Consider the following 25,007-nt stretch of genomic DNA (forward strand, 5'->3'; position numbering starts at 1 on the left):
TTGGCCGTCTCGCATTAAAAATGCATTGGAAACAGCTAGAAATGTTTAAGTTATGTCTTACACCAATAATATAACGAAAGTAACGAACTTTTAAAATTTTGGCAAAAATTTTCAAAGATGATTGTTTCTAAAATTTGCATTTTTAAATTTTTAGACATTGACCACGGCATAGAAAAACATGTCATACAAACGAAAAAATTTATGAAAAAATTTATGAAGAAAAGGAAAAAATCCAATAATAAAGTAACCAGGACTACTTTATACACACAAAAAATTAAATTTTGCATGCAATTTTTTTTCTCAAAAAATGTTTGTTTGAGTACGAAAATCAATTTGCGGTTGAGAAAAATACAAAAAAATTTTTGGGGGCAATTTCAAAAATACTGAAAATTTTTGTCGTCGCCATCAAAAAAACGCTAGTCATACATTTTCCTCGTATGGAAATTGTATGATTGGCATTTTTTTTGGACAAAAACTTTTTTATGAAGTACGATACACCGAATTTTATCCCAAAACTAGAAAAAAGCTTTTTGAAAATTCGACGACACCATTTTTTTCAAAAAGTATAAAATTTGTATGATTAGTATCATAGACTCAGTTTATGGAATTGTATGAGTAGCATTTTTGGTCAATGGAGGTCAACCCGAGTGACTCTAAAGAAAAAATTTTGTTGGCCCTTTCCTTTTCATAGCTTTTTTTGTCTAAAATACCAGATCTGTAGAAACAATTCTTCTTATTTTGTTTTTGTAGCACCCGTCTAATTTGCTCATCGTCTAATTTCATAGGCCCCGTTAATATTTATCTTACAAATACATTTTGAAAGATCAAGTGGAGCTACTTTCTTTGACAAACTTCAAGTTTTGTTTACCTGAAGGATATACTTGCATCCCAAATACACTCATGTGATTTGGGAAAATCACTGCGTGGAAGCAAGCTTCAGAAGGGCCATTCGGTAAATCGAAAAAGTGACAGAACAACTTGGGTTTTAGCATTGTTGCCTTTAGTTATGACAGCTGAGTTGAGTGAGAGGCGGGGAAAGTGAGGACCTGTCACTTGGCAAAAATTTCAACATAGTTCAGACTCACTTTTATAGAGACAATTACTATCTTTTGTTTTGGGACTAGGATCCCGAACAATTTGATGTTTTCAAGCCTAGAAGTGGTGTTGAGTCTTCTATATGGCACAAACTTTAAGAAAAATAAAGAGAGAACTGAAGTATGCCTGCCTATTACGAAAAGCTAGCTATGTTAAGAACTTAAAGCGGAGCTTGACTTTTTGACGTAAAACGTTTGTTCCAAAGAATTGACTGTTGTTAAAACAAGCTTTCAGAAAAACGGATGGTTGCAGTGAACAACTTTTAGTCAGAAGCTGCGAGTAGCCTAAAAGCACAAAAAATGTCCAAAAAACAGAAGGTAGCAAAAAACAGAACCTTAACAATCTTTTTACGCCGCATTCGGCCGTGATTAGAACTTTAGAAAAAAAATAATGCTTTTTTTTGATTTTTCAGATAGAGAAAACCGAAAAATGAACGAAATTTTTCATCGATTAAAAATTGATGGAATTTCTTTGAAATGAGAAGCCGAAGTCTCCATTTCTTCTCCAATAATGAAATTCTATCGGCTGTAATTACAAAAGCATCAAACAAAGAAGAGCTGAGAGCCTGACTTTGAAAACTAAGCAATTAAGATTTCAGAAGAAACAATACTTGCGGGTAATGATAGACTTAGTAGAAAAGTTACTCTAGATAATTAAGTGAAACGGATTTCTCAGCTTTGAAGCCGGATTAGGGAGCTTGCTATTAGATTTTTGGAAAACAACCACAACTGTTCGAAAATGAGAGTCATAGTCAAATATTCGCATGACTTCCACCAAGCAGTGGAACGAGATTCCTGGGCTTTTGAATGGGTTGCGAGACCTTTCAAACAGGATTTGAATAAACAACCTCATATGCCAGAAGTGAAACTGCTGAAAATGAAACGGGTCCTCCTAGCCTGCTAATGGTATTAAAGAGTCCCGCGTTGACCTCCATAGACCAAAAATGCCAGTCATACAACTCCAAAATATCAGTCAATAAAATAAACTCTACAAATTTTATACATTTCGCTAAAATACTGTCATCGAATTTTACAAGAACTTCTTTCTTCTTTTGGCATACAAGTTGTTGCATCGACATAAAAATAGAATGTTTTCTTCGGTCACAAAAAAGCTACTTGTACTGTTTTCGTTTATGAAATTAACATCACTAGCTTTTTTAATAGGACATGAAAACATTTTTATGTAGTTTTGGGATTTCCCAAAAATTTCAGTTCTTTTTCATCGTAAAACCAAATTTGCACTGAAAACAAACAAAAGCAAGAAAAGTTCAATACTAACAATTTTTTTCTGTGCTCCTAACGTTTTCCTGGATAAACAAAAATTGAATTTTTTCTTGAATTTTTCCTCGTTTCGCTGCATAATTTGTTTAAGAAACTCAAAATGCCTTTTCCTATGAAAAGGCATGTTTATCTATGTCTTGATCGATGCCTGATTAGTTTTACTATGAGGCCGAAGTGAAAACATGAAATCATCAACGCCAGACAAGTGTGTCAGCTGGAAACGTTGGAAGGAGTTTTTTTCTCATAAACATCCGTAGAAGAGTCGATTTTGGACTTATCTGCTTTCCTTGATTTTTATTTTTATTTTTGGCTTTTTTGTATAAATTTAATTGAATGCTATCAGTAGATGCGAGTTAATTGGCATAATGGAACCAGTTCAAAACATATAATTATTATATCCAAATATATTCTTGATAACTATCACTGTAAAATCCATGACTAAAACTTACAAATAACCTCTGACAAGCAGACGGTGTGTTTTATCCAAAAATACTCTTTGAGAAAGACACCCCGGAACTAAACTCAATAGAGAAATCAAAAGCTACTCAAAAGTAAGATGAACAAGACTGCTGTATCAGAGTGAAGCAATGAATGATTCGGGACTGCTTTTGTTTGCATTTTTTTGAGAAAAACAGGTTATGAAGTCTTCAAAAAATTGGTTCAAATTCTGATTAAGCAAACAAAGCATTAGAAATCAAATAATTTCACAAACATTCTAACATCTACTGAAGCAAAAACTTTTTAAACATCCCGAGGCTAGAAGCCATAATACAACAAGGTTAATCAAAGGGCGATTAAAACATTTCGACAAAAACATTGGAAAAACTTTCCCAGTTTTTTATGAGTTTTGCTAGAATTTTAAATGTTTTTGATGCTGTCAAAAAAGTGTCAATCTTGATAACAATTCAATCAAAAATTGAAATTCAGCAGTAATTTTTCAATTTTTTATCGATTTTGCTATTTCAGTTTAAATTACAAAAATGTGCAAACTTTGGGGATTGTTGTGATAACAAACTTACTTTGAAATCATTCGCTAAAACTGTATGCAAAATTTTGACTATATTCTTAAGCAGTTCGTAGAACGACAGACTTTTTTCTCAAAACATCAGGTGTTTTAATTTTACACAGATTATGTGATTTGACAATTAGTTATGGTGTTCTAATGTAATTTAAAAAGTTCCAACACCGCCTATCTTATGGTGAAATTATATAATGAATTCTGAGGGCAAAACCTTCAAAGCGAATGAGGTCATGATTCAATCCAAGATGTAACAGTCAAAAACAGTTTGCTAAACGTTTTTGAGTGTTACTGTTTGTACTGTTCGAGTATCTATCAATACTAAGAATACTAAGATCAACCAACTTGCTGACACCCCTGTCTGGCGTTGATGGTATTATACTTAAGTTCTAATAGACCAAGCTTCCCGTACCGAGCGCCCATGGATCATAATCGATTATATTGCGATAACATGGTCAGCATCTATAAAATGACAAAATAATCGATTATAATCCATTAAAAATGGATTGTAACCCTAATATTTTTTATGTCAGTATAATCCATTATAATCGATTATAATCCATTAAAAATGGATTATAATCCAAATATTTTTAATGTCAATATTATCCATTATAATCGATTATAATCCATTAAAAAAGGATTATAATCAGGGGCGGATCTAGGATTTTCTAAAAAATTCAAAAATTTTGGGACCTTTTTTTTAGGTCGAACAATTGATTTTTCGGGCTCTCCCCAAGCACTGTTTTGCCCCTATTTTGGCATTTTGGCTAAATTTTCTGCGCCGCAGGCGAATTTTTGAAAAAACAGTCAAAAAGCACTTTTGAAAATCTTTGAAAAAAAAGTCGCGTTTTTTTTTGGCGCGCGCTCCCCCTCAAAGTTAGTATATATTGGCGCCAAAGGTGCCTTTAGAAAAATTTAAGGGTCGGTCGGCCAAAAATCGATTTCTTAAAAAGTATCAAAGGGGGGACCCTTTGGGTCGGCAGGGGTTCGAATCCCTGAGGGGAAAGGGCGTCCGCCCCCCCCCCCCGCCCCCCCTAAATCCGCCCCTGATTATAATCCTAATATCTTTATGCCAATAAAATCCAATATAATCAATTATAATCGATTATAATGGATTTTTTCGAGGAGTTATTCTTGAAATTTACAATTTTGTTCGAAGTTATTTAATTCTCTGTTTAGTGCAGCTGCTACGCATTACGTTTAATAAAATGTTACATTTCAGAATAAAATGTATACATTTTTTGTCTCAACTTTTTTAATTCATTGCAGTTTAACACTTCATTTTACTGTTTTTTAAATTTTTTTACCACAAACCAGTACCGCCCCCACCCCCCACAGTTTACCATCCCCTCCAAGTTTTCCACCATCCCCCCCCCCCCCCGTTAAGCCCCCCAGTTTACTCCCCCCTCCCCCAGTTTACACCCCCCTCAGCTCACACCTTCCTACCAGCTTACCCCCCCCCCCACGGTTACCCCACCTTCAGTTGGGAGGGGGGGGGTTAAAAAAACTTGAGGGACGAGGGGACGACGTTCAGACATGGCATTTAGTAAAAAACATGGCATACACTCTGCAAATTTCTCGCAAAATTTGCAAAATTTTGCAAAAATTTATCTAATTCAGTTCTAAAAATGAAATGGATTATAATCGATTATAATGGATTATCTTGGCAAAAATAATCGATTTCAGTGACAAAAATAATGGATAATAATTGATTATAATGGATTAAAATGGGTTATTTTTTTTCAGAAATAATCGATTATAATGGCAATATATTCGATTTTGTGATCTGAATTTTACATCTGTAATGGATAATAATCGATTATTTTTGTCTCGGAAATCCATTATAATTGATTAGAATCCATGGGCACTCGGTGCGGGTTAGTTCCAAGAGCCCAAGTATCGCAAGCAAGTCCACTGAACTATGTCTTGGCGCATGTCCACAAACAGCAAGAAAGAAGCATGCAGTTCGTAATGAATCAGTGCATATTAATATGGTTGTAAAACAGAACTATATTTGTAACTTTTCACGTATTCACTGGAAATTGTTCAAACAACCATTAATGTTTTGTTAACTGGACGTAAGCGAACCATTTTAATCGGCACATGGCTTCGTATTAAAGTCATGGGAACATTTAGTTATACACTGCATAAGGGAAGAAATGTGACGACTATGTTTCGCTTATGTCGAGTTAACAAAACCTTAATGGTTCATCAATTTCAGCGAGTGACAGGTTGCCACTGTGTTTGTGTTCACTTCGGTGGAAGCATCAATAAAAAGTTGGACCCTGGACGCAATGGGCAAAAAGAGCTATTTGTTCATGCAACCAACGAATGAGGAATTAAAAGTAGAAGTAGACCTAGCTGTGTGTCTGTGCTTGAGAGGGATCCCATGGTGGCCTCCAGCAGAAGGGGCAGGTCGAACCTCCTCTCCACAAAAAAGTTGAGTCGGTTGTCCTCTAAAGACTCGTCCAGACCCAACACGTAGTAGCTCTTGTTCAGGGGCTCGTAATGGGCAGGATTGCCCAGTTTGTGAGCTGCAATGCACATGAAACGAGTAAGTCATAAGCCCCCAAAGCATGCATTGCCATTTATGCTATATCTGCTTCATTGCAATGTTTGAGTGTAAACATATCTAGCAGTTAGCAACCAATATTGATCTAAAGTTAAATGATGTTTTTAAACAATGAGAGCACTATATGTTCCCTTAAACTAAACCCCTTTGTTTTGAGGGGTTTGGTGGGTGACCCCCATGTATTAAGATAGGGAATACAGCATCCGGTCACCAAGCTATGTATTAAAATAGATTTCCTACGTATTAAGATAGGGAATACTAAGATAGGGAATAAGGTTTCAGATGGTAAGTTTCAGAAAACAACTTTGGTGCCTGATCTTACCATGTTTTAGGATAGTTTATAGACTTCCCTTTGCATAAGGATTCGTTGTAGGGAATTAAGAACTCATTGAGATAGGGAATATGTTTCCCAAAGTATTAAGATAGGGAATGGTAAGGTTTCAGTGAGATGTTAAGAAAATGGTACGAAAAACGGTATTTTTTGTATTTTGCGTGGAAGTATCTACTTTTTTTGCGAAAATCTCAGCACGCGTAATTGGCGCGTGTTACGTGTAAATTGGGTAATGAAAGTATTATATTTTTTGGTTCAAGGTAAGTCAATGGTAAGATGGGCAAAAACTTGGATTTATTATCAAAAATTTGAAAATTTTTTTCAAAAAAATTCAAAACACGATTTGATATAATTTGACTAAAAAACTGTTTTATTAGATGATCTTACTTTTGAAACAGTTCTCAATCCAGCTGAAAATATATTAAAATTTACTGAAACTTCGAAAAAAATCAGATTTTTGGGAAAAATTGTAAAAATTTCAAAGTGTTTGGACAAAATTGCAAATTTTTGGAAGCAACTGCAGAAATCGCAAGGTTTTGGCTTGTTTTTTGTTGCTCCTGATCTAATTGAATAAAAAAATGCATTTAGAGTTTAAAATTACGCTCAAATTATATTTCAATTGGCATCATGTTGAGACACTGATACAAAACTTTGAATAGAAATATAGATTTTTTCACAATTTTCTCTCAAAATAATAAAATACGATAAAATTTACTGTATTTTTTAGCTAAAAAGTGGTTTATACACTGCTCTGAACATATAAAGCTCATATAAGTTGAATCGATATTGATACTTCCAATTTTTCGGAAAATGAGTGTAATTAATCGTTATTTTCCAGAAAAAAAATTGTCAAATCTGTCAAACGTTTGCCATTTTTAACCTTTCATTTGTGTATTTAACTGGTTTTTTGTTCAAATCAAGGAGAATTCAAATAAGAATCTCAATTCAATTGAATAATAAGGGCAATATTCATTGAAAGTTCTAGATCCAACTCCATGATCCAACTCCTCCTCTGTTTTTTCTCAAAGATTAACCAAAACATGTACAAAATTACAGTTCTGAGAAGTTTTCATGTTGGTAATAATAACAAGTCTTAGATCATAGTTGAAAAATGAACATTTTACTGCTAAAATTGACTAAAGATGGGCTAACTTTTTCTTAAAAATTATATTAGATTGGATGAAAATCAACAAAATCTTCTTCAAAACTAAAGATTATCTCTCTGTTGCTTCAATAACATAATTTTTATGATTTTTCCGTAGAAAATTTCTAGGTTTCAAGGTTGTTCTTGCTTTCTGCTTTAACATGTATTCGCTATTGAACTCACTTAGCAAGAAAATTTAAACAGAACAGGTGAATTTAGAAGGAAAATGGTATCAATTGAACGAACAATTTGCTGGCAGAGATAAAATTAGAACTGATAACGTCTGATCATTATTTTGTCTTTTTACAAGTTCTCCCTTAGGTTCCTTTGTTTAGTTATAAAAACAAATTATTTAACCAAAAGTTAAACTTTTAGGATCATTAACTATCACTTTTATTGCAAAACAGTTATTAAATCGTTTTTATTCTTGATTTGTGTAGGAAGTTTTCTCAAAAAAATCTCAGTGAGAAAGAATCGGAGCTAGTTAAAGCATTCAACAGTACGTGTAGAAATTGAGAATTTAAAATTGTGTTTTTATGTTGAGTTTTTCGAACGAATTGAGAGCAGCTTGATTTTTTTAAATCTGAAAACCTTTGGAAATAGAAATACGCAAGTAGGTCTAGGTTCAAGGTGCAAACTGTAGCAACTAAATAATTTTGCCAAAAAAACTGAAGCTAACTGGAACAAAATCTTTACTAATTGAAATTTTTCATGTTAAATTTCATATGATTAAGAGATCCTAGAGCTGGCTCTGCCGAAGTATCAGTTTGTTTTAGAAATTTTCAGCAAGCTCCATATTTTTTTCTCTAAAAATCTTTCTACATCAAATGTTTGTTTTGTATCCAAAATAATGAAATGTAGATCTTGAAAGAAAATTTTCCATTTATGCTACATTTATCATCTTCCAAAAGATGTTGGAATTGTTTCACAAAAAAATTTCTCAAAATAAATGAGTTTTTGTATAAATTTACCTAATATATCAAATGATAAAAAATTTCCAAACATTACACTTTTATGTTGGAGTTTTTCTCAAGCTAAAACTTATAAGTTAAATTTTAGTATAATTATCTCAAGTTTCTATCTCAATTTAGAACTTCCTCAATTTCTGCTTCATCTACTATTTTCCAACTTAATCCTGTTTGAACAATATTTACTTAAAAACTGAATTTTAGATGGAAAAATGCATCATTTCAACGATTGCTAAATGACTCGATGCAAAAATAAAAACCATAAATCCTTTGCTAAAAATTTTCAAGTGACTTTCTCAATCTAGTAACTGTATGTTGCTGTTTCAACTCTGAATTTTTATACTGAAGTAAGTTTTTAGTTGAGAATTATGTACATTACTAAATTGAAGTTTTCACAAGTTAGCAAAAACATTTATTTTTTAATTGTTTCTTGGTCAATTCTCATTTTTTTCTTAAATCGTCAGAAAACAGTAGAAAACCATAATTTTGAATAAATTAATTCCATTATCCGCTTAAAGTTGCACTGTGCTATGAACACTTTTACCAGCACTAAACAAGGAAAATTTTTAAATGCTAACAAGACAAAATTTTTCAATTAGTCGATGTTTTGTAAATACCAAGTTTTTTACGACTTCTTAAAAAAATCCTAAATAAACATTAGCGTATGGTATGTACTTCTACAAAACTATCGCAACAAAATCTAATCAAGCTTGCCATCAATTGAGTTTTTACTGTAGGTTAAAGATTTTCGGATCTATTTCCATTGAAAGTTTCACGAAAATTTGAACTCGATTGTTGCTGGTGTTATCATCAATCAGAACCTATGAAAAAAAATGATATATCTTGAATTTTGATGCAAAACTATAACTTTTACTCTATTTTTTTTCAAAATTATCTTCATTGAATTTCAGATTCCGTAAAAATCAATATTCATAGTGATTTGTATGTTCTTAACAAAAAAATAGTAACTTCACCTCTGTCGGAGTATGTTTGGATAGTCCTGAGCACATAATTTAACCTTATGTTATAAATGCTTCTTCTTGATATGATTAGTGAGTTCCTCGCTGCTATGAGTAAAAAGTTACAGTTCGAACACTTTAAAACACCGCAGGTTCTACGATGTCTTGACGCATCTTTACGTGTGTTTTCTCTGACACACACAAAACATACTTCTATTCAGTGACGGCATCTCAATAAGTAGAGAAGGAATAAATGGGAGATTTAGAGTAACCCAAACTTTTAGAAAAGAAAAGTTGAACAGCCTCAAAAATTAGTAAAAGTAAATAAAAGCAGCAATTTTCTTAACCAATTGTTTTTAACGTGAAAGGAAATCAGAATAGATATGCTATTTAGCCTAGCTGAAATAAAATCCCTCCAATCTAACCATGGAGTTTTCAAATTGTTTGCTATCAACCAATCAGAATCCAGCATTAATTATAAGGAAATTTTTATCTTTTATGAGATCAACCAATCAGAAATGAGTATTTTTTTAGTAACACTGTTTGTTGGAAATCAACCAATCAGAATTCAGCGTTTTCTAAAAGTGAACTGTTTACCATGTTTTTAAAATTCCAATCATTATTTGAAAAATGACAATCAAAAAACATTTGAATTTCCTCGAGCTACATTACAAGAGAAAAGAAAAATTCCAGTTGACTTTTTTTTTGATGAAAAAGATGTTGACTCTTTCTTTTTTCATAATTTTTTGGACGTTTTTATTGTACAAAATAGAGTTATCCGACTAAATAAAGGTCTCTTTAGAGAAACTTACTCAATCAAAGAGTTCACTTTTGAACCAAGTATTGAGTACCAAAGCTTCAAACATACGGCTGAATTAGACCTGACAAGGGAAGAAATTTTATTTATTTTAGAAAATTTGAAGTTAATAAAAAATCTTACGATAATATATCAAAACTCTTTTTATCACCTACCCAATACCCTAATTTGTAAAAACTCCACAGCAAAATTCTTCATTCCTCCATTTCATTGAAGATTTTCTTGCAAGTTCAAAATCTTGCATGATCAGGTTTGGAATCAGATTTTCAGAGATTTGCTTTGAAAGTTACATCAACTTCGAGTTTTGCTCTCAAATCTACATAAAAAAAATAGCTTGACTATCTGCTCAAAAATCAGCAAGTTCTCATTGATTATATACAAAAAATTCAATTAACCTGATCAGAAGACTTGCAGAGATGCTACTTTTATTAGTTTTCCTTCTTTTTTAACTTAAATCGGCGATATTTCTTATTTTTACAGCTACAGCAAACAACTTTTGGTCATTTATTTTTGCGTTGCTTTTGTGTATATTTTTACTTATTTGGAAGGTTTAAGCCCTTAAAAGGTAAGTTTTCCTCTGATTGGATACGACAACTAGAACAAAAATGAACTTTCTTGTGATTGGAAACGACAATGCCTAAATTTGAGCTTTGTTTCTGATTGGTTATAACTTTTATCCAAAAATTCCATAAAAGGAAGCTGAAATCTGATTGGACACGACTACAATCCAAATAAGGAAAGTCAATTCTGATTGGTTAAACTCACATATTCGAGTTGAAGATACCCCTAACTGTTAACTATAGATCATTTTTTTCAACTAAACTACCGTCAACTACCTCCTCTCTCAGCTCTAAATACCTTAATTTTACCTTATCTTCCGTCAGCTACCCCCTCGCAGCTCAAAATCATTCTGGTTGTTACTCTTTTACTCAACTTATTGCTCAAAATGATCTTCTCAGTGCTAAACAGCAACCTCATGTACTCTGTAGAATTTTCGCCTGATCTAGTACAAATTCAAGTGCGAGAAATAGTCGCTGGATTTTTTCTGGTACGAATGTACATCCCAATCCAAGTCTGGCACATAGTGGAATGATGCGAAGGGATAGCAACGAGCATCATATGACACAAGTACCCATGACAGAGAACCAACTTGAAGAAATGCAAATGATGGAGGAAGTTTCTGAACATGTAGGAATGAACTACCCCGAGATTCCTGACTCAAGATTTGTGGCTCAACCAGTCGACGACTTCCTGTTTCCTTGGGAGGGAGCAGGATTAGCTGAAAACCCCATTACAAAAGATGAAGATGAGGGTTTCTCAGAAACAATGACGCCTTCAATTCCACAACAAGCACCAGCGATGGATTCGATGGAAAAGATGAGAGGTTAAAGATAAATCCTTGAAAAACAATTAGAACTTAATTTAGTGCTCCGAACTCGCACACATGTTAAAAATCTTGATTAATTTTTGCATACATTTTAAGAAAAACTCTAGAAAATTTGTACACAATTAAAAACTACCTAGTGGTTTTTGCATGTTGTCAAAAAACAACTCACACACTTTTAGCACTTTGTAGAAAAATATCAAAACACTTTTCACATCTTGTCAAAACAATTTGAAACAATTTTCGCATTTTTTATTGAAAAAATTGAAACACTTTTCGCTTTTTGTCGAAAAAAGTGAAACACTTTTTGCATTTTATCAAAAAAATTGAAACATTTTTCGCATTTTGTCGAAGAAGTGAAACATTTTTATTTTTGGCATCTTGTTTAAAAAACGAAAAACTTTTCGCATTTGAAGGAAAAAAAACTAAACAATTTTCACATAAGCTTGAAAAATTAATTTTCGTATTCGGTTGAAAAAAAGGAAAGAATTTTTGCAATTTGTCGAAGAAAAATTGAAACACTTTTCGCATTTTGTTCAAAAAATTGAAACATTTTTCGCATTTTGTCAAAAAAGTGAAACACTTTTCGCATTTTGTCAAAAAAACTGAAACACTTTTCATATCTGGTCAAAAAGATTGAACCAGTTTTGCATTTTGTCGAAAAATGTAAAACACTTTTGGCATCGTGTCGAAAAAAGAGAAATACTTTTCGGATTTGTAGTAAAAAAAAAGAAACACTTTTCACACACGCTTGAAAAAATCGAAACGCTTTTCTAATCTTGCAGAAAAAAACTGAAACAATTTTCGTATTCTGTTGAAAAAAGTGAAACAAGTTTTGCAATTTGTCGAAAAAAAAAGAAACACTTTTCGCGTTTTGTAAAAAAAACTGAAAAACTTTCAGCATCTTGCCGGAAAAGATCAAGTTAATTTTTCTTGCACAGTTTATTACTAATCTGTGTGAAATTTTAGTTCAAAGTTTAATCCTTTAGAAAAGTAACTTTTGCATGTCTGTTGATCAGAAACAATAGAAAACCAAGGTATTAACATAGCGATGAAAGTCATCAATATAGAAGTTATCTAAGGTATAAGTCAACATGCTTTTTACAATAAACTTTTGCATTTTTTGCCTTATCATTTAAGAACTAAAGTTGGAGTTTTTTATAATGTTTGAGAAAACCAGGAAAAAACGGGTAATTTACCAAAAAAAAATTATATTTCTTAGCATCTTGCAAAACCTCTTGAGAGAAGTTTTGGTACAAGTAATGAAAACTATCTATATTTATATAATAAAAACTGTTCAAGCTGGGAAAAAATTTAATTTGAAAAGATTCTTGTAACAAAAATTCAATTATCATAAATAAACTGAATTTCGAAAAGCCAATCCGATTCTGACATGATTCTCTACAGAGCTATGAAGGCGTCTTTTGAATTCTTTAGTTAGAAAAAAAGTAATGCCACCTGAGAAAATAACGTCAATACACTTTAACTTTTATAGAACAATAAAAGTTGTAGAATAATTTCACCAGAGAAATTGACATCATTACTCATGAAATTCCAGAATCTTCTAATATTTGAAATCTACAGAATAAATCCTCGACTTTTATAAAAAGTCATTACACCTTAATTTCTAGATTTTTCTGAGTCTTCTAAATTCTTGAAATATCCAAAAAGATTTTAACCAATCAGAATTGCATAACTATTACTAATAGGATGAGATTGATGAAAAATTTTGTGGATTTTACTCAATATGCTAGTTTTTCAAATCTCAATAAAGATACTCCACCATGGTTGTAATTAATAGGAAAATTTTCAATCTTCCTTTTCGAATAACCTTTCAAAATTAGTTTCAGGACAACAAACAATTCCTACTGTACAAAACCTTTAGAAACAATTAAAGTCAACCAAATGCTGCAAAGTTTTTGATGAGTTCAGTTTTTTTTATGAGAAATTCAGAAAAATCTACAGCTGAAAAATTATATATTTCATTTATAATGAAAATCTCCTACAGTTCAGTTCAATCTATCAACATTAGTAGAATTTTTAAAAGAAATGGAACTCTATCTCAAACTTTGAATCCAATCATAATAGAACAGGCGAGTTACTGCATCCAGTTTGAAGTTGGTACCGAAACTGTCAAGATTCTAAAATTTGATAAAACCTCCCCGGTTAGTGAGCAACTTATCATAGATCTTTCAGATTGGAGAGAACTCGAGAGTGAAACAATTAGAGATTTAGAAAAAATTGGCAATATCTAAGTCACCTTCGAGAAAAAAGTACGGGTTTTCATATGGTTCAAATGCAAAAGTTTTTGATGAAGTTGTGGATCTGGGATACGGAAATAGTTTTCATTTGCTTACAAGTGAACATTTACTACAAATGACTATTTTTGAAAAAATGGTTGAATTTGACATCTTCTACAGAGATCCGAAGAAGTTTTTCAGTCCCTTAAGAATTTCCTTTCATAATTGGCGAAAAAATGAAACAATTCGTGATACAAGGTAAAAGAAAGAAAAATTGAAGGTTCAACAGGATAACTTAGCTCTGTTTAGAAGAAAACATGGTGTGGTACATAAAGAAGAAAATGAAAACTAACTCGAAAATTAACTCAATTTTTGTCTTTTTACACATTTTTTCAAGTTTCCCATTTGGTTGTGAATTAGTTTTTTTTTCAGTTGAATTAAGTGTTCCTGAACCAAAGCTACGTTTTTAAAGACTTATCAGGGCAAACTACTAAGAAAACATTGTGAGACAGTTGATTATTTATTCACAAAGCTTACATAATCACTATTCACAGAACCATGACAATCAAAAAAACAATCAATAGTCTTCAACAAATCAGACTCGAAAAGTACAAAATTCAAATAGTTCGAAATTTGTACTTTTCGAACTCTGTCCAGAAACGATGAACCATGAGTCTGTGTGCTAGCAAGTTTTTGATTAGAACTTAGATAATGTCTCTTATATTTTTTTCCGAATTAGTCGTTTCTTTGCAATACTAGGCATCTTTTTGGCTCCTTTCCATCGTAAGTCATGTTGAACGGCGAGATTAAGCTGATTTAAAATTTTCTCCGCTTGATGTAACAATAATTGAATGGAATCTGTGTTTGAACAAAATGTAAAGACAGTCAGTTTCCTGACATATGTAAATATATTTATCTAATCTCTGCAAAAATTGGTAAAAATAGGTTCCTATTAAAACCAAAAGGAACTTACAGTTCTCCAAAGAACATAAAGAATTGTGGGTAGAATCTTGGAATACTATGTATTTTTCGTAAAACTTGTTGAAAACAGAATTAAATAGCGATTTTTCTACTGTAATCTGAATAAAAGCTGGGAAGAGCTTGACACATAGCATCTGCCATTGGGATTAATGATTTTTGCTGAAAATTGTGGATTTATATAGGAGAAGTAACGCCTACACACTCTCCATTTAGGGAAAACTCAAATAAAACTTTCCATATTTGGTCCTACTTCAATATATGGAAATCGCGGTGACTCATATTGTTTACTTCCATTTTCATTTAATCTTAAAAACATTTCTCTTGTTTCTCCTCATCTGATCAGTTTACTCTTCAAAAACGTACTCAAGAATTTACAATAGTCCCAATTATATTGAATTCTCAAATCTCAAAAAATTAAACAAGAATTGGGAGGTTTGTTTGTTTCCGAAAATCCAACAATGGGAAAGTTTGTTTTGAAACATGCTTTCAACTATTAAAAAATAATGATTTGTGACACTTTGAAAAATCCCAACAAGTCTATATTGGTGAGAAAATAGAAAAAGCAATTTAGGCAATTAGAAATACTGTCATTCACGATGCTGAGAACCTATTTTGGAACTCACTTCTGACAAGGAGTCAACTATGGATCAGGAGCTTGCTATTTGCAGCAAAGTGTATTACATAGCAACCTACAATAGAAGACAAGATTGTGTCACGATCAAGAAGTACAATGTTAACAAAGCTCCCTACATTCCGATTCAATTCTTCACTGCAAAAGACAATGAAGCAATGAAACAAGCTGCCTATGTCAACTATACTTTGAACGAATTCAAAGAACTGTCCCAAATTTTGGGAGACTTTATGTTTATTGAAAAGTGTTAATATCAGCAATGCTGTAGGATGCTTTGTATGTTTGGTAATTGAAGTATTATTGGTTCAAAACTATTTTTTCTCACTGAAGTGTATATTTGGAGCTATAATATCTGAGGAAAAGTCAGACAACACATACAATTTAATCAAAATTGACATAAAGCATTGACTTATTATCATTTAGTTTTTCAGTTTTTGCATAAGAAATTACAGAAAAACTTATTTACTTATGGTTTTTTCTCTAAATTTAGATAAATTTTGTCCTATTTGAACAAAATTACAAACAAGAAGGTAGTTGAAAAGATTTTTAATATTTTTTGATTTTCTGTATTTAATTGATTAGTTTCATTTTTTGCCAAAAATTGAGTCTTTGATTAGCTACATCAATTTCTAAATGATGGAAAAAGTTTTTTTGGTAAATACGAAATAAATTTAAAAAGATAAAAAAATTCGAGTTTTTAAGTTTCTTCGTTTGTTTTAGTAAGAAAAATGTTTCTATCAAAAGTGTTTTCAATGTCTGAAATGGACATTCATCAGATTTTAAAATTGAACTACTGCAAAAAACTACAAGAGTGGTGGACACGTGACGTTGATGGAGACTGTATTAGTTTTAACTTGTATAAAAACACAGAAAGTTCAATGATTTTGTTAAAAAGATGGAGAAGAGATTTCAAAAAAGAAGAGTACTGCTAGATTTATCAACAATGTTTTTTTTAGAAGAGTTAAGTCAGATTGAGTGGTCTATCAGTAAAAATCAAAACAACGGAAGAGCCTATGAAGCAAAAAGTTGGAGATAGGAACATTATTTTGTTTACTGTTTTAATTTTCAAACAATAACAAAGTCTAGATTTGTCAGAATATCTTTTGTTCTATGATCCAAGTTGACTTCCAGTTGTTTATATTATAAATTAGCAAAAAGAAAACAATAAAAACGTATATCTTGCTATTTTCTTTTTTCATTGGTTACAAAGTGAACAAATCAATAAAACTTTGATCGAAACTTCAAAATTTGAATTTAGTATCAAAACAATAATATAAACCAGACAAGAAAACTGAATTATCTCACTTTGGTGTCAAATTTATATGTCAATTATGTCGAAAAAACTCAGTAAAATTAACCGATTGGGAAGTTTCATAAACATAGTTTTGTTCTGATCTATAAAATAATTTAAAATCTGTGAATACTTCATTCTGATTGGTTAATACCACAAATATTACTGCTCGATTCTGATTGTTTGATATCAAAAAAGATAAAAAGTTCCTTATAAATAAAGCTGGATTCTGATTGGTTGGCATTTAAAAAGATAGAAAATTTCTTGTAAGTAATGCTCGATTCTTGTTGGTTGATATCAGAAAAGATAAAAGTTTCCTTTTTATCAATGCTCGATTCTGATTGGTTGATAGCAAAACTTGCAAAAACTCTATGGTTAGAATGGATGAATTTTATTTCAGCTAGGCTAAATAGCATATCCATTCTGATTTTCTTTCACGTTAAAAACAATTGGTTTGGAACTTTGCTGTTTTTATTTACTTTTATTAAATTTTTGAGGCTATTCAACTTTTTTTTCTAAAAGTTTGGGATATTCAAAATCTCCTATTTATTTTTTCTCTACTTATTGAGATGCCGTCACTGAATAGAAACGAAAGAGTCACATGTCTTGTATGTGGCAGAGAATACACACGTGAAGATGCGTCAAGACATCGTAGAGCCTGCGGTGTTTTAAAGTGTTCGAACTGAACTTTTATACTCATAGCAGCGAGGAACTCACTAATCATATCAAGAAGAAGCATCGTCAACATAATGTTAAATTATGTGCTCAGCACTCTCAAAACACAACCCGACAAAAGATAAAATTACTATTTTACTAAGTTAAAAACATACATATCAGTATGAATATTAATTTTTAATGAAATTGAAAATCAATGAAGACCATTTTGAAAATGTCTAGTAAAAATTAGAGTTTTTTTATCACAATTCAAGATCTATCATTTATTTTTTTTATTCAAAAGTTCTGATTGATGAGAAAACCAGCAACAATCGAGTTCAACTTTTCGTGAAATTTTCAATGGAAATAGATCCGAAAATCTTTAATCTACATTAAAACTCAATTGGTGGCAAGCTTTAGGAGATTTTGTTGCGATAATTTTGTAGAAGTACATAACATACGCTAATACTTAAATAAGAATTTGTTAAAAAATTGTGAAAAATTTGGCATTTATGAAACATCGACTAATTGAAATGTTTTGTCTTGTTAGCATTTGAAAGATTTTCTTGTTTAGTGCTTGTAAAAGTGTTCATAGAGTAGGGCAATCTTATGAAAAAAGTGGGGTTAATTTATTCAAATCTATGATTTTTTACTGTTTTCTGATCATTTCAGAAAAAAAATGAGAATTGACCTAGAAAAAATTAAAGTTATATGTTTTTTTTCTAACTTGTGTAAACTTTAAATTAGTATTGTACATAATTCTCAATTAAAACCTTAGTTCAGTATAGAAACTCAGGGTTGAAACAGCAACATACAATTACTGGGTTGAGAAAATCACTTGAAAATTTTTAGCAAAGGGTTTATGGTATTAATTCTGCATCGAATCATTGAGCAATTGATGAAATGACGCATTTTTCGATCTAAAGTCAGTTTTCAAGTAAATATTGTTCAAATAAGATTAAGTTGGAAGATAGTAGATGAAGCAGAAATCGAGGAAATTCTAAATTGAGATAGAAACTAAATTTTTTTCATTAGTGGATTTGAGATAACTATACTAAAATTCAGCTTATAAGTTTTAGCTTGAGAAAAACTCCCACATAAAAGTGTAATCTTTAAAAAAATTTTTATCATTTGATATATAAGGTATATTTATACCAAAACTCAGATATTTTGAGCATTTTTTATGTAAAATAATTCAAACATCTGTTGGAAGATGATAAATGAAGCATAAACCGAAAACTTGCTTTCAAGATCTATTTTTAATTATTTTGGATAGAAACAAATATTTGATGTAAAAAGATTTTTAGATAAAAAAAAATATAGAGCTTGCTGAAAATTTCTAAACAAACTGATACTTCGGCAGAACCAGCTGTAGGATCTCTTAATCATATGAAATTTAACATGAAAAATTTCAATTAGTAAAAATTTTGTTCCAGTTAGCTTCAGTTTTTTTTGGCAAAATTATTTAGTTGCTACAGTTTGCACCTTGAACCTAGACCTACTTGCGTATTTCTATTTCCAAAGGTTTTCAGATTTAAAAAAATCAAGCTGCTCTCAATTCGTTCTAAAAACTCAACATAAAAACACAATTTTAAATTCTCAATTTCTACACGTACTGTTGAATGCTTTAACTAGCTCCGATTCTTTCTCACTGAGATTTTTTTGAGAAAACTTCCTACACAAATCAAGAATAAAAACGATTTAAAAACTGTTTTGCAAGAAAAGTGATAGTTAATGATCCTAAAATTTTTACTTTTGCTAAAATAGTAGAAGTTTATAACTAAACAAGAAAACCGAAAAGATAACTTGTAGAAAGGCGAAAGAAACATCAGACGTTATCAATTCTAATTTTATCTCTGCCAGCAAATTGTTCAATTGATAGCATTTTCCTTCTAAATTCCCCTGTTCTGACTAAATTTTTTTGCAAAGTGATTTCAATAGCGAATACATGTAAAAGCAGAAAGCAAGAACAACCCTAAGAACTAGAAATTTTTTAAGGAAAAATCATTAAAATTGTGTTATTGAAACAACAGAGAGATAATCTTTAGTTTTGAAAAAGATTTTGTTGAGTTTCATCCAATCTAATGTACTTTTTAAGAAAAGTTTAGCCAATCATTAGTCAAATTTAGCAGTAAAATGTTCATTTTCCAACAATGATCCGAAACTTGTTATTATTACCAACGTGAAAACTTCTCAGAACTGTAATTTTGTACAAGTTTGGGTTAATCTTTGAGAAAAAACTGAGAAGGAGTTGGATCATGGAGTTTGATCTAGAAATTTCACTCAATATTGCTCTTGTTATTTAATTGAATTGAGATTTTTAGTTGAAACCTTCTTGAATTGAACAAAAAACCAGTTAATTACACAAATGACAGGTTAAAAAAGAAAACTTTGGATAGATTTGACAATTTTTTTTTCTCGAAAAAAACGATTAGTTACACTATTTTTCCGAAAAAGTGGAAGTATCAATATTGATTCAGCTAATATGAGCTTTATATGTTCAGAGCATTTTATAAACCACTTTTAAGCTAAAAAAATACGGTAAATTTTATCGTACTTTGTTATTTTGAGAGAAAATTGATGAAAAATCCATATTTCTATTCAAAGTTTTATATCAGTGTCTCAACATGATGCCAATTGAAATACAATTTGAGCTTAATTTATACTCTAAACGTATTTATTGTTTTTTCAATTAGACCAGGATCAACAAAAATTTAGCCAAAACTATGTTTGCAACTTTTTTCCCAAAAACTCGACTTTTTTTCAAAGTTTCAGTTGGTTTCAGTATAATTTCAGCTGGATTGAGAAATTTTTTGAGAAGTAGGTTCATCTAATAAAACAGTTTTTAGTCAATTTATATCAAATCGTGTTTGGAAGTTTTTTGAAAAAATTTTCAATTTTTTGATAAATTTCCAGGTTTTTGCCCATCTTACCATTGACTACTTACCTTGAACCAAAAAAAAACAAAATACTTTCATTAGACAATCTACACGTAATACTCACCAATTACATAACGCGTGCTGAGATTTTTGCGAAAAAACTAGATATTTCCCTCACACTGAAAACTTACCCTTCCCTATCCTAATACATTGGGAAACCTATTTGATCTTAATAAGTTCTTAATTCCCTACACTGAATCCTTATACATAGGGAAATTTATACAGTATTTTAAAACATGATAAGATCAGGCGCCAAAATTGTTTTCTGAAAATTACCATCTGAAACCTTTACCTTCTTAATTAGGAAACTTATTCCCTATCTTAATACATAGGAAATCTATTCTCTATCTTAATGAGTTCTCAATTCCCTAAAATGAAATTCTAATACACTGGGAAATCTACACACTGTACATAAGAAACTCGGGCGACGAAAAAAGCTTACCATCTGAAACTTGCCATCTGAAACCTTACCATCTTAATTAGGAAACCTATTCTCTATCTTAATACATAGGAATTCTAGTCCCTATCTTAATACATGGGGGTCACCAACCGCTGCGAACTTCGTCAGAAGTTGATGAGAATCAGCAGGCATTCAAATTAGGACGTGCTTTCAACTATTAAAAAATAATGATTTGTGACACTTTGAAAAGTCCCAACAAGTCTATATTGGTGAGAAAATAGGAAAAGCAATTTAGGCAATTAGAAATACTGTCATTCACGATGCTGAGAACCTATTTTGGAACTCACTTCTGACAAGGAGTCAACTATGGATCAGGAGCTTGCTATTTGCAGCAAAGTGTATTACATAGCAACCTACAATAGAAGACAAGATTGTGTCACGATCAAGAAGTACAATGTTAACAAAGCTCCCTACATTCCGATTCAATTCTTCACTGCAAAAGACAATGAAGCAATGAAACAAGCTGCCTATGTCAACTATACTTTGAACGAATTCAAAGAACTGTCCCAAATTTTGGGAGACTTTATGTTTATTGAAAAGTGTTAATATCAGCAATGCTGTAGGATGCTTTGTATGTTTGGTAATTGAAGTATTATTGGTTCAAAACTATTTTTTCTCACTGAAGTGTATATTTGGAGCTATAATATCTGAGGAAAAGTCAGACAACACATACAATTTAATCAAAATTGACATAAAGCATTGACTTATTATCATTTAGTTTTTCAGTTTTTGCATAAGAAATTACAGAAAAACTTATTTACTTATGGTTTTTTCTCTAAATTTAGATAAATTTTGTCCTATTTGAACAAAATTACAAACAAGAAGGTAGTTGAAAAGATTTTTAATATTTTTTGATTTTCTGTATTTAATTGATTAGTTTCATTTTTTGCCAAAAATTGAGTCTTTGATTAGCTACATCAATTTCTAAATGATGGAAAAAGTTTTTTTGGTAAATACGAAATAAATTTAAAAAGATAAAAAAAATTCGAGTTTTTAAGTTTCTTCGTTTGTTTTAGTAAGAAAAATGTTTCTATCAAAAGTGTTTTCAATGTCTGAAATGGACCTTCATCAGATTTTAAAATTGAATTACTGCAAAAAACTACAAGAGTGGTGGACACATGACGTTGATGGAGACTGTATTAGTTTTAACTTGTATAAAAACACAGAAAGTTCAATGATTTTGTTGAAAAGATGGAGAAGAGATTACAAAAAAGAAGAGTACTGCCAGATTTATCAACAATGTTTTTTTTAGAAGAGTTAAGTCAGATTGAGTGGTCTATCAGTAAAAAACAAAACAACGGAAGAGCCTATGAAGCAAAAAGTTGGAGATAGGAACCTTATTTTATCATTTGATATATTAGGTATATTTATACCAAAACTCAGATATTTTGAGCATTTTTTATGTAAAATAATTCGAACATCTGTTGGAAGATGATAAATGAAGCATAAACCGAAAACTTGCTTTCAAGATCTATATTTTAGGATAGAAACAAATATTTGATGTAAAAAGATTTTTAGATAAAAAATATTATGGAGCTTGCTGAAAATTTCTACACAAACTGATACTTTGGCGGAACCAGCTGTAGGATTATATGAGCTTTAATACGAAAGTTTCAATTAGTAAAGATTTTGTTCTAGTTAGCTTCAGTTTTTTCAAATAGAAAGTTACGTAGAACTATAGTTCGTTTTGCTTAACGAATTTGGCAAAATTATTTAGTTGCTACAGTTTGCACCTTTATTTCCTTTTCTAAATCAATTTCTCTAAGAAGCATTCAGTTGCAGTATTTCTATTTGCAAAGATTTTCAGATTAAAAATAATCAAGCTGCTCTCAATTTGTTCTATAAACTCAACATAAAAACACAATTTTATATTCTCAATTTTACACGTACTTTCAAATGTTTTAACTAGCACCAATTTTTTCTCACTGAGATTTTTTTGAGAAAACTTCCGACACAAAGAAAGAACAAAAAGCGATTTAATAACTGCTTTGCAAGAAAATTGATTGTTAATGATCCCAAAAAATGTACTTTTGCTAAAATAGTTGAAGTTTATAACTAAACAAGAAAACCGAAAAGATAACTTGTAAAAAGGCGAAAGAAACATCAGACGTTATCAATTCTAATTTTATCTCTGCCAGCAAATTGTTCAATTGATAGCATTTTCCTTCTAAATTCCCCTGTTCTGAATAAATTTTCTTGCAAAGTGATTTCAATAGCGAATACATGTAAAAGCAGAAAGCAAGAACAACCCTAAGAACTAGAAATTTTTTAAGGAAAAATCATTAAAATTGTGTTATTGAAACAACAGAGAGATAATCTTTAGTTTTGAAAAAGATTTTGTTGAGTTTCATCCAATCTAATGTACTTTTTAAGAAAAGTTTAGCCAATCATTAGTCAAATTTAGCAGTAAAATGTTCATTTTCCAACAATGATCCGAAACTTGTTATTATTACCAACGTGAAAACTTCTCAGAACTGTAATTTTGTACAAGTTTGGGTTAATCTTTGAGAAAAAACTGAGAAGGAGTTGGATCATGGAGTTTGATCTGGAAATTTCACTCAATATTGCTCTTGTTATTTAATTGAATTGAGATTTTTAGTTGAAACCTTCTTGAATTGAACAAAAAACCAGTTAATTACACAAATGACAGGTTAAAAAAGAAAACTTTGGATAGATTTGACAATTTTTTTTTCTCGAAAAAAACGATTAGTTACACTATTTTTCCGAAAAAGTGGAAGTATCAATATTGATTCAGCTAATATGAGCTTTATATGTTCAGAGCATTTTATAAACCACTTTTAAGCTAAAAAAATACGGTAAATTTTATCGTACTTTGTTATTTTGAGAGAAAATTGATGAAAAATCCATATTTCTATTCAAAGTTTTATATCAGTGTCTCAACATGATGCCAATTGAAATACAATTTGAGCTTAATTTATACTCTAAACGTATTTATTGTTTTTTCAATTAGACCAGGATCAACAAAAATTTAGCCAAAACTTGAGATGTTTGCAGTTCTTCCTAAAAATTTGCAAATTTGCAATTTTTCCAAAAACCTTTGAAATGTTTGCAAATTTTTTCCCAAAAACTCGAAGTTTCAGTTGGTGTCAGTATAATTTCAGCTGGATTGAGAAATTTTTTGAGAAGTAGGTTCATCTAATAAAACAGTTTTTAGTCAATTTATATCAAATCGTGTTTGGAAGTTTTTTGAAAAAATTTTCAATTTTTTGATAAATTTCCAGGTTTTTGCCCATCTTACCATTGACTACTTACCTTGAACCAAAAAAAACAAAATACTTTCATTACACAATCTACACGTAATACTCACCAATTACATAACGCGTGCTGAGATTTTTGCGAAAAAACTAGATATTTCCCTCACACTGAAAACTTACCCTTCCCTATCCTAATACATTGGGAAACCTATTTGATCTTAATAAGTTCTTAATTCCCTACACTGAATCCTTATACATAGGGAAATCTATACACTATTTTAAAACATGATAAGATCAGGCGCCAAAATTGTTTTCTGAAAATTACCATCTGAAACCTTTACCTTCTTAATTAGGAAACTTATTCCCTATCTTAATACATAGGAAATCTATTCTCTATCTTAATGAGTTCTTAATTCCCTAAAATTTATAAAACTTTGATCGAAACTTCAAAATTTGAATTTAGTATCAAAACAATAATATAAACCAGACAAGAAAACTGAATTATCTCACTTTGGTGTCAAATTTATATGTCAATTATGTCGAAAAAACTCAGTAAAATTAACCGATTGGGAAGTTTCATAAACATAGTTTTGTTCTGATCTATAAAATAATTTAAAATCTGTGAATACTTCATTCTGATTGGTTAATACCACAAATATTACTGCTCGATTCTGATTGTTTGATATCAAAAAAGATAAAAAGTTCCTTATAAATAAAGCTGGATTCTGATTGGTTGGCATTTAAAAAGATAGAAAATTTCTTGTAAGTAATGCTCGATTCTTGTTGGTTGATATCAGAAAAGATAAAAGTTTCCTTTTTATCAATGCTCGATTCTGATTGGTTGATAGCAAAACTTGCAAAAACTCTATGGTTAGAATGGATGAATTTTATTTCAGCTAGGCTAAATAGCATATCCATTCTGATTTTCTTTCACGTTAAAAACAATTGGTTTGGAACTTTGCTGTTTTTATTTACTTTTATTAAATTTTTGAGGCTATTCAACTTTTTTTTCTAAAAGTTTGGGATAT

At 30.8% G+C, this 25,007-nt stretch overlaps 1 protein-coding gene across 1 annotated transcript in view; it reads right to left on the minus strand.

Annotated features, from left to right (window-relative positions):
- The window catches only part of LOC134856262 (uncharacterized), a 197,349-nt gene that overhangs the window by 91,118 nt on the left and 81,224 nt on the right, over positions 1-25,007 (minus strand). Inside the window, exon 2 of the mRNA XM_063872897.1 lies at positions 5,751-5,927. Coding sequence (XP_063728967.1) covers positions 5,751-5,927 — 177 coding nt within the window. The remainder of the gene's footprint in view (positions 1-5,750; positions 5,928-25,007) is intronic.

This window comes from Symsagittifera roscoffensis, chromosome 1 (genome assembly GCF_963678635.1).
Source record: "Symsagittifera roscoffensis chromosome 1, txSymRosc1.1, whole genome shotgun sequence".
Classification (NCBI taxonomy): domain Eukaryota; kingdom Metazoa; phylum Xenacoelomorpha; order Acoela; family Convolutidae; genus Symsagittifera; species Symsagittifera roscoffensis.